The 16,414-nt window shown below is 42.3% G+C and overlaps 1 protein-coding gene across 1 annotated transcript in view; it reads right to left on the minus strand.

The window, feature by feature from the left end:
• Positions 1 to 1,373: 1,373 nt before the first annotated feature.
• Positions 1,374 to 16,414, minus strand: part of tafa4b (TAFA chemokine like family member 4b) — a 37,682-nt gene continuing 22,641 nt past the window's right edge. Inside the window, exons 4-6 of the mRNA XM_076748564.1 lie at positions 14,283 to 14,438; positions 4,626 to 4,750; positions 1,374 to 2,429 (exon numbers count right to left, since the gene is read on the minus strand). Coding sequence (XP_076604679.1) covers positions 2,418 to 2,429; positions 4,626 to 4,750; positions 14,283 to 14,438 — 293 coding nt within the window. The 3' untranslated portion in view covers positions 1,374 to 2,417. The remainder of the gene's footprint in view (positions 2,430 to 4,625; positions 4,751 to 14,282; positions 14,439 to 16,414) is intronic.

Consider the following 16,414-nt stretch of genomic DNA (forward strand, 5'->3'; position numbering starts at 1 on the left):
TGATTCTGCTGCAGAGAGCGATGTAGGACGGAGGGAGTAAGGCGCCAGGCTCATCTGCAGAACACCAAACCTCTGGGGGTGGGGGGGCGGTGGGAAGGGAGGGAAGGAAGGAGAGAGGACAAGGAAAGGAATACCATACAAAATACAGAGCCCTCACATGGTTTGATGTTGCACTGCTCTGGAGACATTTTGCCTTATGCCGCCAGTAATTAAGGCTTTTCACTGTCTCTGCTGATTCCAGCTCTCCCACATCAGTGTGTGCATGTGGGTGTGAGTGGGTGAATGGTAGGCTGCTGAAAGTTTAAAAATGTGCATTTATATGAACGTAGGTGTATTTGCTTGCGTGCGAATGCAGCTGCTGAATGTCATCGCATCTCCACTCAGAATGAACCATTGTTGCTGAGACACTGCTCAAGGAAGCAGGGCATTGTGGTGTGACTGGCCTAACTGCAGTGCTCCACCATAGGCCTAAAAATATTCCATGTCAGCGGTCCCGAGAGAAGCCCAGTGCTATCCAGGCCTCTCAGTAATGAGAGAGTGGAGCTGCCTGCCACTGGTAGCCCTGCTGTCCCCCAGCTCCCTCTGGCTCAGAGCTCAGCACTGGAGCTGGAGAGGCAGCGGCTCAGCTCCCACAGATTTATCATAGCTCACAAAGCAGCATGTCTGAAAGCAGAGGCTCTCATTCGCAGAGGAGCAGCCCCTGGCGGGCTAACCCCTGGGCACACTGACCCAACACATTCACATATCAGAGAGGCAGACAGATACAGTTTGAGAAAGACTTGCACTTGGATGCACGTCTGCGAGAGAAAAAATGGATTTGGAAAGCATGAGAGCAAAAAGCAGCACACTAGTACCAACAGCTGAGGAATGAAGATATAGTGCGTAGGACAGTATGGAAACTATTTCAACTGTGCCATCTTTTGTATGATATGCAGTGTAGTAGAAGACAGAGGGGACTGAAAGATTCAAAGTAAAGGAGGGGTGTGAGAGGCAGAAGGGACAGAGATAATTGAGAGATGTAAGGTGGTTGTTCAGGACACTAAGCTATAGTACTCAGTGCAGTGATGATCGAGCCCTGGAGGGGAAAAAAACATGATTGCCAAGAGTTGAAATGCAATTGTCAGTGGCAATTATTTCAGTATACCTGAGTGAAGCATTGATGTTGAGGGGGATTGTGGAAGCAATCAATGTGCAATGTGCACACAAAAACATATTGTATCTGCTGCTAAGGGTAGTTAAAAAGACCCCAATTCACGCAACTGTCTTGTATTTACAGTGCTTTTAAAGATTATGGATCTGAACATTTAGAGAGACAGAAAGAAGAAAAAAGATTGTGACTGAAGCGAAATAAGAACATAAAGACAACTTGTCTTCCTTGTTTGAACATTTTATGGGCCTCCTTTCAACAGTTAACATAAGAGATGTCACATACTGAATATAATATAGATCAAAGATATATAACTTTGAAGGCTGAGCTTGGAAATGTTTCTGGGCAAAAATGAGACAGATGAATCACACTTTGCTAGTTCATATTGTACCAAGCTGTATGTAAGCGAGGCTCAATAGTCTGAGCCATTTTTAACCAAGAACTACTCAGGAATAATGGGGCATGATATATATTTATATATATATTTATATTTATCTACTTCAAGTGTCAGACATTTTACAAAATGCTCACCTTCAATTTCATGTGACATCCACAGCAAAAGATGGAAGATATCTAGAAAAACAAAACATTCCCAAATGGTTTCAACTAGTGCAAATATCTTACATGAATTTTTAATATGTTGTTATGATCCTACACTGCAATTCCTAATTAGAACTGCAAAATGACTCCCGCAAAACAATCTTCATGGTAGTGACTTGACCCACAAGAGCAATTTGATGCTAATTTGCTATTTGCTAATTACGAGCTGCTATCTCTTTCATTTCTCCCAAATCATCTCCAGCTGTCTCCAGTATAAGCCCCACATATTGACAGCAGGCCTGGACTCTGTCCAGCAGCACAGCTTTTAGTTCGAATCTCACACTCACCCACAAATGCTTTGTTGAAATATATACTTTGAAATGCTTAATCAGTGAATGAAGTTGACCATTTTTTTGATCAATCCACACTTTGTCCGTTATTGGAAAATAAGAGTCCATTTGCGTCCAGATGTACCCTGGGTGTCCATGATTGTAGGCCACTGGTCTCAACAACCAGCACACTGTATACAGTGTGTTTTATTTGTGGCTCCATGTAGACAAGTGTACATAGTTTGTGATGAGTACAGTTTATCCCATTGTTTTGTGATGGATGGCCTGACAACGGTCCTTTCCTTGATCATTTCCCCACCGTACAGTAAATGTGTGTGTGTGTCATCCATCCTTTCCACATGGGGAGTTTCAAGTTTCCTCGTGGCTCAGCAGCTCTCTTGCTATCGCGTGACCTAAAGAAGAAACAACACCACACATAGGAGAAGACAATCAGTGTCACTGAGACATGTAATTACATGGAGTGACTCTGTCCCTCTTCACACTCGCTGAATGAATCTTTCCATTTGAAAGAGCCAATCGGAGGTCAGAGGAGAATATTCTAAACCAAACTATTTGCTCTCTATTTCTGACTCTATGTCTTTTTCATCGGGTTGAAAATGATTGCTTTCAGTCTAGCTCCCTGACTGATTGCAGGGACTAACCACGTCTCCGCTGCTAAAGCTGTATTTCACATGTCTCGGAGCTGTAATGGCTTGTTTACACTTGGGCAGTAAGTTGAAGGCGTATAATTGGACATGTATAGAGCCTGTTTTCCACCAACAAACCTCATCTCATGTGCATTTGTAATGAACACATAGGCTCATGTATTTAAAAAATCCTGTTCTGGTCCTGAAAATGCTCTAAATGTTTTTTCAACAAAGGCAGACATATGAAATGGGACATGTGAAAAAGTGCATCTTATGGTGCGGCGTCTTTGCTATTCCTTGTTAAAGAGTGTTCCGGTGGCTCGGTCAAGCAATCTATGCATCTCTCCACAGCACACCTACGCTGTGTGGGAGTGGAACAGATGGACAGATACAGATCATCACGGTGAATGAGACGCTGAGGTGGAGAAAGGAGGTCATGGGTAGAAAGAGAGACGCAGGATAAAGAAGAGACACACAGAGGGAGCGAGAGTGCAGGGCCACGAGAGCTGTTGCCAGGGAATCGATGTCTCGTTGCAGCTATCCTCAGTGACATCTGCCACCATGTCTCCAAGTAACTGCTCACCGGTCCCAAAGCACCTTGCAAATGCACAATTAATGTCCACTGATGTAGTCAGCCACTGGCTCGTCAGCTGATCGGCTAGTCAGACGGGGTGGGGGAGACAAAAAAGAAAGAAGAGAAGAAGAAGGGAGATGGCAACGCGCAACAGAATGAGGATAATTGCACCTATCAGTCCCAGAGTTGGTGTTAGGCCCAGGGTCATTAATTCCACTGCCTGTGAGCGAGCCCAGCAGTGCCTCTGTTCTTCAGTCTATCCCACTCACCAATTTAATTATGACTCTTAATTGTAAAGCCTCTGTGGAAGGCCCCAGCCATAATGCATTCTAATGAATGCGACAGATGTTGTGCTGTTATGCCATCTCTCGAGCAATTACTCTTATGGCGCCTGCGCTGCTTCCCTCGCAACTGTTTCTTTTTTTATATTTCACCTGTAAATAAACTGCACCTGCTCCATCCCACGACACGCACTCTGGCACGTATATACACACACCCCAGTTGTCAGTCCCGCAAATTAACTTTCACACTTCAACGGCTTACAAAGGGCCATGAAGGGCCCTCATTTAAATCAATTTATCTCATCTGAATAGCGTAAGTTTGCATGGCATCAGAGTGGTTGTGCCGAGTACGCGGTGTACAGAGGTCTTGTGTTTTCTCCATCAGTTGTTTTGTCACCCTTGCCTGAGGAGATACAGTTACAGCAGATTAACAAAGAGGCCTCGCTGGGAGGCTTGTTTGTTGATTAGCTCTGTATTTTCTTTGCAATTTTTTTTTTATTGATGTTTTAAATTGGTGCTTCGACTACACTCATTTGTGGGCATCTTAAAAACCCAAGCAGGCTTTGTTTCAAAGATTAGCTTTTTATTTTGCGTGGTAAGCACTTCTGAGTTCTTTCTTTTCATAAACACCACACATTTATTGAGGTGAGGTGATTCACAGAAAAAAGAAATCTATTCAAGTGAAGATCACGGCCAAGTCTGGCTACATTAAATGTTAGTGAAGCTGGAAGATGCTCAGTAACACATCTATTCATTCTTTCTGGACATCATGTGTTTCTCCAGGGATCTTTTGATGTGAACACTGATATGGTTACATGCTTTGTTGCTTGCAAATTAGAAGTTATCAAAGACACTGCAATAATTGGAGTTGGCTAGATATACATGTACAAAGACGGCACTGTGCAAGCACAGAAACAGAACAAGCAGCAAATGAAAGGAAAAGAACCGAATGAGTGAGCTGACATATGCATAAAACATACACACAATTAATCAGTCAGTAATTACACTCAGAGGCAGATGTTGAGAGGAAAAGAGGTGGGCATGCAAATAGGCCCTGCACTCGCACACATATGAAAACATGCGAACACAGAAAGGCATGCTTCTCACCTTGGTGGTTTTGACTTTGTTGCCAGTGCTGCAGGACCAACCAGTCAGGTCAGGCAGCACCTTACACTCCTCTCCATCCATACACGGCTGCATGTGGCACCACCACTTCTGGGCTACAATGGAGGCTGGAGCAGCAGGTAGAGGTTCGTGGGAAAAGAAGAACAGCAGGTTTCTTACATGGACATTATGATATGGTGAACAACACTGAATTAATGACAAAAGGCAAGGATAGGGCACAACATTACCTACACAGTAACTGCTCCACAGCCACCATGAACTATCATCTCAGGCTGGAAAAATAAAAGCAGCGCCTGAAGCATATTTTTGTAATGTAAATGTTAGAAGCGCTGTCCATGGTGCTGATCCCACTGCTGGGACTGCAGTATAATCAGCACCATGAACAGCACCACAGCTCTGTTTAAACCTCCAGTATATCTGAGCAGGCATGTGTTTTTTCATCTATAATATGATTACTGTGATTTTCACAGGAGCTAAAATGTATAGCAGATACCTTTTTTTTTTTTTTTTCATTTTAATCAGATTAATGTAATCCCTCAACATGGGATCTTAAAGTCTGTACGGAATGGGTGAAGCTGGCATCTGCTGGATAAAATAAAATTTAAGGAGACAGAATAGGGGAAATACGAGACAGGATTTCACTGTCACACAGTCCTGTACTGGATATAACAATAAGTGGCTACCCTGTGAATTTATATGTATATTTACATTTGTACAGCTGTATGAGTCACATCCCATAATTTTGATGACTCACCTAACTTCCCTATTGTTTCTGGCATAATCAGCGAAACACAAGGCCCATTTAGTATTAACTCCTACTGCATAATACATAGAGTAAAAACAGGATTATGACGAAGCAGTGCTATCAATTAAAACAGTCTGTTCTCATGCATTTGACACTAATGTTAATCTATTCCTGTAGGTATAAAAACCCTCTCTGTCATCTCCGTTGCATTCCGTGCAATGCTGTGAAAAATAAAATCTGTAAAGGTCCTCCCAGAGATGACTGATTGAAATTAAAGTTAGTTAATTGTATCTAATTTTATAAAAGTGAAATGTGCAAGAAAATGAAAAAGTGATAAAACACAGCTTGAGAACTTGGCCTGATCTACAGTTAATCTGGTGTCAAAATCCAAAGTTTTCTCATGTTTTAGCAGCTGACACTCAAATCTTCCAGATCATCTGACCCACTGTCTAGACAGGAGACAGCCCAACAGCTGAGAATAACTCAATTCCCTCTCTCCTAACTCATCATCCATCCATCCTTCTGTCTCAAGTGTGGAGGCAGAGAGATAAAGGAGTGCACCCATTTCTCCAACTTCATTAAACTTGGGAATTGATGTTTCTTAGAAGGGAATTTTGATCTCTTGTGACTATTGTTTCCAGGAAAAGGGAAGGAGATGAGGTGGTATTGGCAGAAAAATGGGCTTTCAACTGCACAATGCAAAAGAGCAAGAGACAAATCCTCTCAAGCATCATGTGAGACAAAACACAGTGACTGAGGGAAAAAGGGGAGAGGGAGGAGGACAAGGCTAAATAATAGGTGTTCACCAAGAAAACATCTTTGTACCGAGGAAATAAGCAGCAAGGGGAACTGGGAGGGGGAGGGAGGGAGATATAGGAACGAGGGAAAGAGGTTGTTTGTGGATGACTATCACTGAGTCCAATGGAGAAAAGAGCAGATTAAACAAAGGCAACAGAGAGAAGGTGAGTAACAAACAGGACCAGAATGGAAAACAGGCAGCACAAATGCAAGGACAGACACAGGAAGACACATAGGCAGATGAGGAGAGCCAACACCAAGTTAAGTCACCACAAAAAAAAACTCACAGCTATCACAGGGCGTAATGTTGAACACACTGATATGATGCATGAGCTCAGTGGCAGTAAGCGGTTCTAAAAACCAATGGCTGTGTAATGCTCGTTAATGTGGTCATTATGGTGTCGACGACGGTGCTTTGCACTGCAAGAGTGTTATTTAGAGCTAATGGGCATGGCCTCTGAGTGCTATTATGGACTTAGCGTTCCCTGCAGCTTATCTCATGCTATACTGGGATGGCGGGCCAGGCACGACACATAAGCACCTGCCTGTCAAGTCAGAAAATTGGAACCGGTGCAAGGCCTGTGATGTCATGAACAGTTTGGATGTTGGACGGCACTCACGGACAGGTCTCAGCAGGTCAGTGATAAAAACATTACAGTGGCACTTAGTGTCTGTGCAGTAGTTCATTCTGAGATCATCACTGGGATCATAGTTTTTCTGAACCCTACTAATAGCAGGTGTGTAGAGGCTGGTGGTGGGTGCTAGTTGGATTCACACTATATAACTGTGATATCTTCAAAGTCAGCTGCTGTGCAGACGGCCCACAGAGTTCCTTTTCTGCATGACTCTCTGACAGTAAAATATTTGATTTCCACTATTTACTCACTCATGAGAGTTGTATCAAACTTATTATCTGTCAGACAGAAAACAAATAAGCATATTTCCCCAAAACGTTGAGCTCTTCATTTATCCATTAACTGCTTCATCTCATCAACACTCTGTCATCATGACTCACACAAGTTGTTCGCTATTCACAGTCAGACTGGCCGGCTCTCAAAGAGCAGAAATACTTGAGAGGCAGTATCAGCTCAATTGCTTTCAAAATGATTGAGCTAATTTGACGTTGATGGCTTTATTTTCTCTGCACTTACCTCCCTGTAATTTTTTCACCTGAATATTCAACAAGTGTGAAGATGAATCGCTGTAAAGTACTTGAAATAGAAAAAGGATGCGTATACTCCAGGAAAAAATGTGTATAACACATGGAGTATCTCTCAGGCAGCCTGCTTTAATTGCATCAGTCTCATTATGAGTCTACATTTATATTCACAAAAGGTGCATATGCTAATTAAAAAAGGTTTACAGCTCAGGCATACATTTCACTGCAGTTACTATCAGCTAATTACAATGAGAATCTGCATCCCAAATAGCTCTTCTTCAAGTTCTCTCTCAAACTTTCAGCACAGTCTCAGCTGAGGGCAAACGTCTAGACAGTGCTTTGCTTAAGGTGCAGGTGATTAGGCAACACAAGGGACTGAGGCTATGTTATTCCCCAGGTTCTTGCCTTGTCTCTGGGGTTCTCTAAATAAGGTCTACATTGGTTTCATGCTACGAGGCTGCCTACAGCTCTGTCTCTCCTCCCGCTGATCACAACACGTCAATCTCACACACTCCTGATGAATGCCACTCATCCTGACGGCTGCTGTGGTTACAGCTTTTCATTTGTGTGTGTGTGTGTCTGTGTGTGTGTGAGTGTGTGTGTGTGTGTGTGAGCACATATGTCAGCTGCATGAGCATCCGTGCCATACTGTACTTCACCTTCATTTCTTCCTGCAGTGGCGCCTGGATTGTCATTGAAATGTTTGTGACATCAAGTGGACAAAGTTGAAACTGCAGATCCCCTCATCCACATATTAATGCTGTGTGTGACTTTGCATGAACGGATAATTGATGTTTTCTTCAGACCCCTGTGACCAAATATAAGCTGGTATGCCTTGTGTGAGCAACGCCTTGGTAACGGACTGCTCACACTTTGCGTGCTGTGTTCTACCTTCACAAGTATTTAACGAGTGTTAATGCTGAACACAAGGACCCCCATGCAAGAGCTTCACACTTGATGCGGAGTGTTTCTGTAGGTGGAAGAAAATTCTCATTTTCATCAAAAGTAAACACAATAAACAAGTTCACACCTTGACCTTCTAAGAAGACAAAAAAAAGGTGTGAATCAATCAGGTGTATGTCACAATAGTAATCGTTATATTGTATCTGTGAAATATAGAAACATTCTTTTAATTACACACTAAAGCAGGAAATGTGACATCAGCGAAGCCAACTGACTCTACTGTCCAAGACAGAATGTATGTCATGTGATGAAATTGAATACGTCACCAATTATGCAACTTCAAAGGGACTTCCTTCACCTCTTACCCTTTCATCTGAAGTTATTCAAGTCACAGGATAAAGAATAATAGATAAGCCTTTGACATATATTAAAAAAAACCTAATTCACTACATATCCCATTGTATCGTTCAAATGTAGCCTGTTTGATGAAAGGCAGGGAATACTAATACAATATGTGCACTCAAGCATTTGTTTGTTAGAGTGTTTGCCCATTAATACTTTACAAAGGCACCGCCTGAACTCACTCAGTGGAGCAACACAAACTGCAATAGGGAGTTTACTTTCACTTTGTATCTCCGTGTGTGTTTGTGTGTGTGCCTGTTGTGCACATATAGATGCCTTTGTGTGTTTTGTGTGTACATGTATGCAGCCTCAACTGGGCAGTAAGTGTCAGGCGTAAAAGCACAATCACAAGGCGTCCTGTGCCCTTACTCCCAGGTCATTAATATTTAAAGGCAATATGATGTACCTTCACACACACACACACACACACAAACAAGAAGTTGGGGATGGACCCAGAGGTATGGATACCCTGAGGCATTGTAACTGTTCCACTCAGTGATCCTGGAGTGCAGAAGCAGTTGGAGAGAGGCATCCATCTCTTTCTACAATGATTTACTAACACACTGTATCTCTGTTGCCATGACTCACACAGCCATGCCAGCACACCCAGGTATGCATGACGAGAAAACACAACACAAGTGGAACGTGCGGTGGAAAAGCAGTCCAAAAAAGATTATACATGTTGAACAGTTACGCGCCTACACAGGAGCAGCCCGACAAAATGACAAAAGCGTGACATTATTGAGCTGATATTACAGTAAATAACAGCAGGTTGATGTGTGTTGAAACACTAAACTGGATTTCTTTGCCCAGTGATGAAAAACAGTTTGTGTGTCGCTGAGTTCAGCAAATCACACACCAAAGTAAATCCATTCATCCACTGTTTTTATCAGGTCTCTGTGCTATCTGTCTTTCTCCACCACCAAACACACTTTAATGACAGTGTCTGAGGAAAGACTTTAAGACCTTCCTACAGTACTCAGAAAAGTGCCAGACACACACACACACACACACACACACACACACACACATATTGATGCACAGTTGGCATATGACTCTTAGTCTGCACTGTAACTTCAGTATAATTAGAAGAGATGTTCTAATTAATTTGAGTATTTATATTCAGAGGAAGATCTTGTACCTTTTGTTCTCTATGTCTGTTTCATGGTTACAGTTACTCGTTACTTTGCAGATAAAAGCATAGAGGCTCTTTTCATGTGACACACTGTTAAAGGCTCAACAACCCAGCAGTATAAAGTGGTTCCATTTAACTTTGAATGTATCGTCTACAACATTAAAATGCTCCCTGCACATTAATGAATTAGATCATTTGACACTCTGAAAGCAATAATTCCTCCCTTACCTTTATATTTGAAACCAATACATTTTGATGCTAACACTTACACTTTTATTTGTGTAGACTTTTGAATTCAGGCCTTTTAAACTATTACATGAGTAAAGAATATCAGTATGTTGTCAGCTATACTGCACATGTGTATAGCACACAACTAAGCAATGAGTAATAATGCTCATACTTCATGTGAGGACAGCCTTCTCTCTGGACTTTGCATGACTTACATTCATTTCCAAGAGGTGCACACAAGCCCAAGCCGTAACCAGCACATTCCTACCTAACCCTGTGAGCCTGACTGAACTTGGCAGAACCCAAATTGAGACAAAAAAACATTTTATTTATCCTGAATGCTACTGCAGTAAAACCAAACAGCGGACAGACATTTTGTCTTCACTTAGACAAGCTAGTTTGTGCGAATGTGAAATCAATGACACACAGACACACAAGTGGACCCTGTGTAGTATTCTTAAAAACAAACGACTTCTTTTTATCACACATTACCAATTCCACCTGCAGAACCTCTTCACTCTTTTCTAAATCGCCTTACTATTTCAGTAATTCCTCATTCACACACACACTACCACTACCAAGTCTACTAGAAAAAAGAAAAAAAAGAAGAAGTGTGTTTCACGATTAATGGAAAATCAAGAAAAAGAATATTTTGATGAATGGTGTTCACTTGAAAAAGTTAGTCTGACAGTAATGGGCCCCACCGTGCAATGGGCAGTAATGGGACCAGCAGCCATTTACTCCTCTTTCAGCCAGCATCAATAATGCAACTCCATTTACACTATGGCTTTTCTACAAGGACTGGCTACTGAGAGGGGTTTGTCTCTTTCCATCAGTGCTCAAGCCTAAAAGGTGAGAGTAGCATACATGGATGTGTGTCTGTGTGCGTCTGTGAGCCAGTGTTGGATGAGGTGAGATCTTTTGTATCTGTGAACTCAGAGGTCAAGCATGACTCATGAGCTAAGTGCTGCTGAGCACTGCATTTGGAAATGAGAGGTGGTGAGAGACGGAGGTGAGATCTGAATAGGAAATTAACCTCATGACTCGTGTGATAGAGGGACTACGCTGTGTGTGTGTGTGTGTGTGTGTGTGTGTGTGTGTGCGTGCTTGTGTGTGATTTTGTGAGGGAGAAATAAAGAAGAAAGGAGGAAGTGATTAACACCATGAAAAAGGATTTATCATTGAATGACTTTCAGTAACGCAGTAATAACTGTCAGTCTATTAGCTTCTCATCAGTGCCGTTCCTTACTCTTAGCAAACTATACCGAGTCTTTCAGGAGAAGTGAACAAACAAAAGCAAAGCATCAGGGCAGTGCCTATTCTGAAAGGTTAGCAAAGTTTCACGCCATTCTTTATTTATCCCAACTTTCATTACAAAGCCAATCATCTTTGCTATGGTTGCCTGATTTATCATTATCAAGCAATTGTTCCCATCTAGGAACTCATCAAAGAGGTTAAACAACAAATCTACTTTTCTTATTGAGTGAAAACAGTGCTGATGTGAACTAGCAGGTATGTTTGTGACAGAGTCATTTGAATGGGAAAAGCACCGTCTACTGGCCACATGCAGGAATAGCAACACAAGGTGGAGGTGGAGGGTCGGGTGCTCCGTGGGGAGTCGTGATGGCTAAATATGGAAGGCGTTTGGACACTTGGAGCACGTGCAGGCAGCACAGAAAGTCAATTGTGTTTGCTTGTTTGATTTCAAAGAAATAAAATGAGTCACTAAAAAAACTCAGAGGCAAGCAGAAGGGTGCAGATAAGGGTGCAAAAAGGGTGCAGAGAAAAGAATACATAAGAGTCATTGATAATAATACCAACCCAACTGTGGTGCTTTGGGGTCCTGAACACACTGGGCCCTCATTAACAGCACAAAAAACATATGTTTTATCAGCTTGTTACTTCATGACTTTTCCTAGTTTGCATATCATTTACTGCCCTGGAGTGAGAATGTGCTGATGCTCTGTTTTCACAGGGAAGAAGTGAACCCAAAACTCCAAATCTTATCAAGTTCAAAGTCTGAGAAAACACATCCCTTCATCCTTGCCAAACATCTCATCAGTGTCTTCTTTGTGTGGCCGGGTTTCTGGTCTGTGGGAGTGTGGATTCAGTTTCCTCCCCTCCTGGCTGACCTTAACAGTTTGAATAACCTGTGCGCTTCAGAGATTCACCGCTTCTACTCATATATGAGACACCCATGTATTTTCCTCTGGTAGGGGGCTAATATAGCGTGATTGGAGCGAGTTGGCTGACACTGGGTGTGCGTTTGTGATCTCAGCGGAGAGTCTGCGGATGATAGGGGTCAGTGACACTGCTTGTTTCTTGCTGGGCAGGAGCTTGCAGATCGGACAAAGGAGTCAAACAAAGGTCCGTGAAAATGACCCGTAGCTTTCATCTGTCTGTCATCACTACACTCCCACATACACAGCATGCATTAACAGGCACAAACACACTCACAGTGTCTGTGTGTGTGAGAGAGAGAAAAGAATTCCTTTGAAATTAATTTTCTATATATTATGAAGAACATAACGATTTGATATCATGATTCTTCCCCTAAAATCTCCCCCTTACCAATGCTTGTTCTTTTTTCTTCACAGTTCTTTGTCTGAAAATCCTTTCTTCATCACCATCTGCCGTATACTCAAGTGGCCCGACTGGATATGAAATGGAATGCTGTCCCCAATAACAGCGAGCCTTTTACACTGCAGTTTAAATTTCCAGTCTTGCGGCTGAGGCAGGCTTGGCTGACAGCTGTCATATATCTGCTTCTCCTTTCACACAGCGCCGGGGGAATAAGGGGGCAACACTGGTGATTGGGGTTTCCATTACCTGCATTAATGGCTTTAACCTTTCATGTTGCATGATCTCTTTAGGACATGATAAATCACAACTTGTTATACTAGCAGGGCCGAGATATGCAGTTTCACTTTGTGTATTAATTTTTAAATAACTCAAATTAACTGTGACTTTTTGGTGTTATTACCATAAACAGAAGAGACCAAGATGGACATTTAGTCATGGCCACAATTTCAGATCAGGGATATTCTTAGCTCCAAGTGTTAAGACAGCATTTTATTGCTTTGTTTCTCTCTTTTGACATTTCTCCATCCTCTGCCTGCCTCACCCCGTCTCTGTGTCTTTATTGTGTGGCTTTGCTGAAGAAGGACAGGGATTCTGAGGGTGACTTTTCCATCAGCTTTCCATGTTTTCGACCACCTTTGAAAGGTTAGCGTTATGCTAGACCAGTAGCAGCGTCTTCCTTTTTTGGGGCTATTAAAAAAAAAAAATCAATTTTTGCACAGAACTGAGTCTGGCAGCAATTCAAAACACAACCTATTAATCTTTCCTGCAGTGGAGTAATATCTCAAAATGAATCTGGGAATGATTTGTTTTAGGTGAGATGTTTCATGTAGCAACTTCAATGATGCAGGAGGATCAAAAACATTTTTAGCCTCTTTGACCTTGTCAGATTCAGCAGTGTGTCAATCATTACGAAAACATGTTGCGCAGCCAAGCACTGTCCAAACCTGCAAAACATTATTTTCAATTCTAGTCATGTTCCCAGCAGAAATGCTGAGGCCTTGCTGCAGAACTGTGGGGAAACGTGTATAAAATGATGCACAAGACATCTGGAATATTTCTGTTTGACAGTGCTGCATATTAGGTTTGAATGTTTTTCTGTAGGTGTCATATAGCTTCAACGTGGTGGGTTGCTGGAGGAGGTTCATACAGAATATACAGTATATTTTCATATAGTGTGCACTTAAGGGTAGACTCACAGAAAACTGAAGGTTTTGAGAGGTTACCACAGCTGCAGCTGAAGTAGGCGGTGCAACTGCTACACAGACTCTTTGCAGCTGACCACTATAACCAGACCTACAGTAGTTCAATGAGCAGCTCACGCAGAATAAATGTCAACTGTAGGCGATTTGTTCATGGGAAAAGTTCTTCTCCAAAACAGTGTGCTGCTGCTTTCAGCACATAGTTTCAATATATGATGACAACTTCTGTCTGCTGGAGCATTTTTTCCTCATATGTATTTGTACAAACTGATTTTATTTATTTATTTATTTATTTATTTATTTATTTATTTATTTATTTATTTTAAAAAGAAAAGGAAGAGGCATGTCAGCACCCTGTTCTTTTCAGAAATGGTCCATCCTTGAGGAATGATCTGGATTGTGGGGCTGCAAATACAGCACTGGTTTATATATATAGCCTACGCCTTCTTTCACACACACAGACATCCAGGGTTGGGGGGGGGGTTACCTTCCACACAGGAGGGTCTGGCTCTGGTGGTGCCAGCGACCTGCCCAGGGAAGCAGGAACACTTGACGGTTTGAGAGCGCTCCTCAATCCTATTCTTATTACAGCAGCGATGGATGGCCACCACCTCACATGTCCCCTGCTTCACCTGGTATGAGACTGAGAGAGAGGGAGACAGAAAAAGGAGGGGAAGGGGGGGATTATTTGAAATTCATCTTTTACGATGGTTTATTGGTGTTGAGATGGTTTCATGCTCCAAAAAATTGAGTTTAAATTCAAATAAATGGGTGCTGCAAATAACAATCAAATATACACCACAACAGCTTCTCTGAGGATTAAACAAATCTGCTGAATTATTTACTTTTGTATAAACTCTTCAATTTATTCCAGTCTCATACTCTTTGATTCATAAGTAAACACTCTTTAGTGATACTTTGCTTTTATTCTCAGCCCAGTGCCCTCATTAATTTAGACACAGAGGCGGCTCTGTTGTTGTCATTGTGTGCGGGGGGAAAAAAGCCACAGCAGGCGCATGAAATGTTGAAAAAATAATCGTTTCTTTGGGCTCCTTTCAGACATAATAAACCACTTGATCTCAGCGAAGAACAGACTTGCACATTTTATGAGGGTGTCGTGGTAGAGCAACCCACGAATAGGATACACTTACTGTAAATCCTTATGGTTTCTGGCCTGAACTCATCTCTGTTCGGTGTATGTTTATGTGTGAGTGAGTATATGTATATACAGCATGTGTGTGTGTACATGGACAGCTGCACCTGTGCACCTGCACTCACACACTCCACATTTTTTATCCCTGTGGGCATGTGTTGGCTTCTCTGTGTGTCTGTGAGTGTGATCCTGGAAGTCATAATTCATATGAGGATAATTGCTTTCCACCTGACACCTCCAACACACAAACAGCGTCTAATCTCCCTTGATTATCCTCACATTTCCCCGGGGACCTTGGTCTGGTTAATTATAACATTGTCTTGACAGTAATGGGACAGAAGGGCACACTTAACTTAAAGTAAATTTTAACACAAAGCTCTCTGCCTGGTGGCAAAATGTGCTTTTATGTGTGCGTGTGATGTTAGTGAAACAATATGCTTTTAATGAGAATTATTTCTGTTCAATCACAGCTCAAACAATCTCTGCCTTTATCATCTTCGCTCCTCCAGAGGGAAATATGTTTTGTTATACAGACCAGACTCCTTGCGCTAAAAGATAAATGTGGCTTCACACCAATAAAAAGAACTTGCAGGGACAGTCTCAGACATGTGTTGGTGTATCAAACAGCACGAGGATGCTGTAAGAACAAAGTGTGAATAGGGTTAGGTTGTATGTTCATGTTTAGAAGTGTGTACTGTATAATGTCTATGCTAATGTTACATTATATTCAGCACAGTAAACCCATGCATCTCTTAGGAGGAGGGTTTTGTTGCCACCTAAAGGAAAACGTGCCAACCACAAATGTTGGGTGAAGTGTTTAGTATATCTAATCTTTGCTTATGGCTTCTGAACAGATTCCAGCTGTCTTATCTTCGCTCTCAAAGCTTGTTGTGCACTCCTGAGAGTCCCTGGCACCGTTTCCTGGGCACAGCAAACCCTCCTGGCGACATTACTACCTATAAGCCTCTTTACAGCCCTGGAAAAACCTTGGTTATACTGTACCATAAGCCCAGATTTCATTTATGTACGTGACTTTACCCAGACTCCAAAACTTTTCATGCTCAGCTCAATGAGCTTTGCAGGCAGACACAAAGGTGCACACACACCCAGCTGTAAACACACCAACACAAGCGCACACACACTCTGTAGAGGGTTCCATTTCTGCAGGCCATGGCCCCTCTCATCCTTTCTGATTTAAAGTTTGTTTGTTCTCTTCTCCAGAGAGCCCCATCAATGATCCCAGGCTCTCTGAGGGCGCCCCTCCGCTATCATCCCTCCACTTTCATTTCCCTCACTCCTCTGTCTCGGGCTCTCCTGAGGCTAGAGCGGCTGCCGGATTACCCCCGCGCGCACACACACACACACACACACACACACACACACACACACACACACACACAAACACACATATAGCCTATATCTACTGATAAAAACCTAGAATATAATAAAATAGAGCAGAACTAAAT

This window comes from Chaetodon auriga, chromosome 2 (assembly GCF_051107435.1).
Source record: "Chaetodon auriga isolate fChaAug3 chromosome 2, fChaAug3.hap1, whole genome shotgun sequence".
In the NCBI taxonomy this organism is placed as follows: domain Eukaryota; kingdom Metazoa; phylum Chordata; class Actinopteri; order Chaetodontiformes; family Chaetodontidae; genus Chaetodon; species Chaetodon auriga.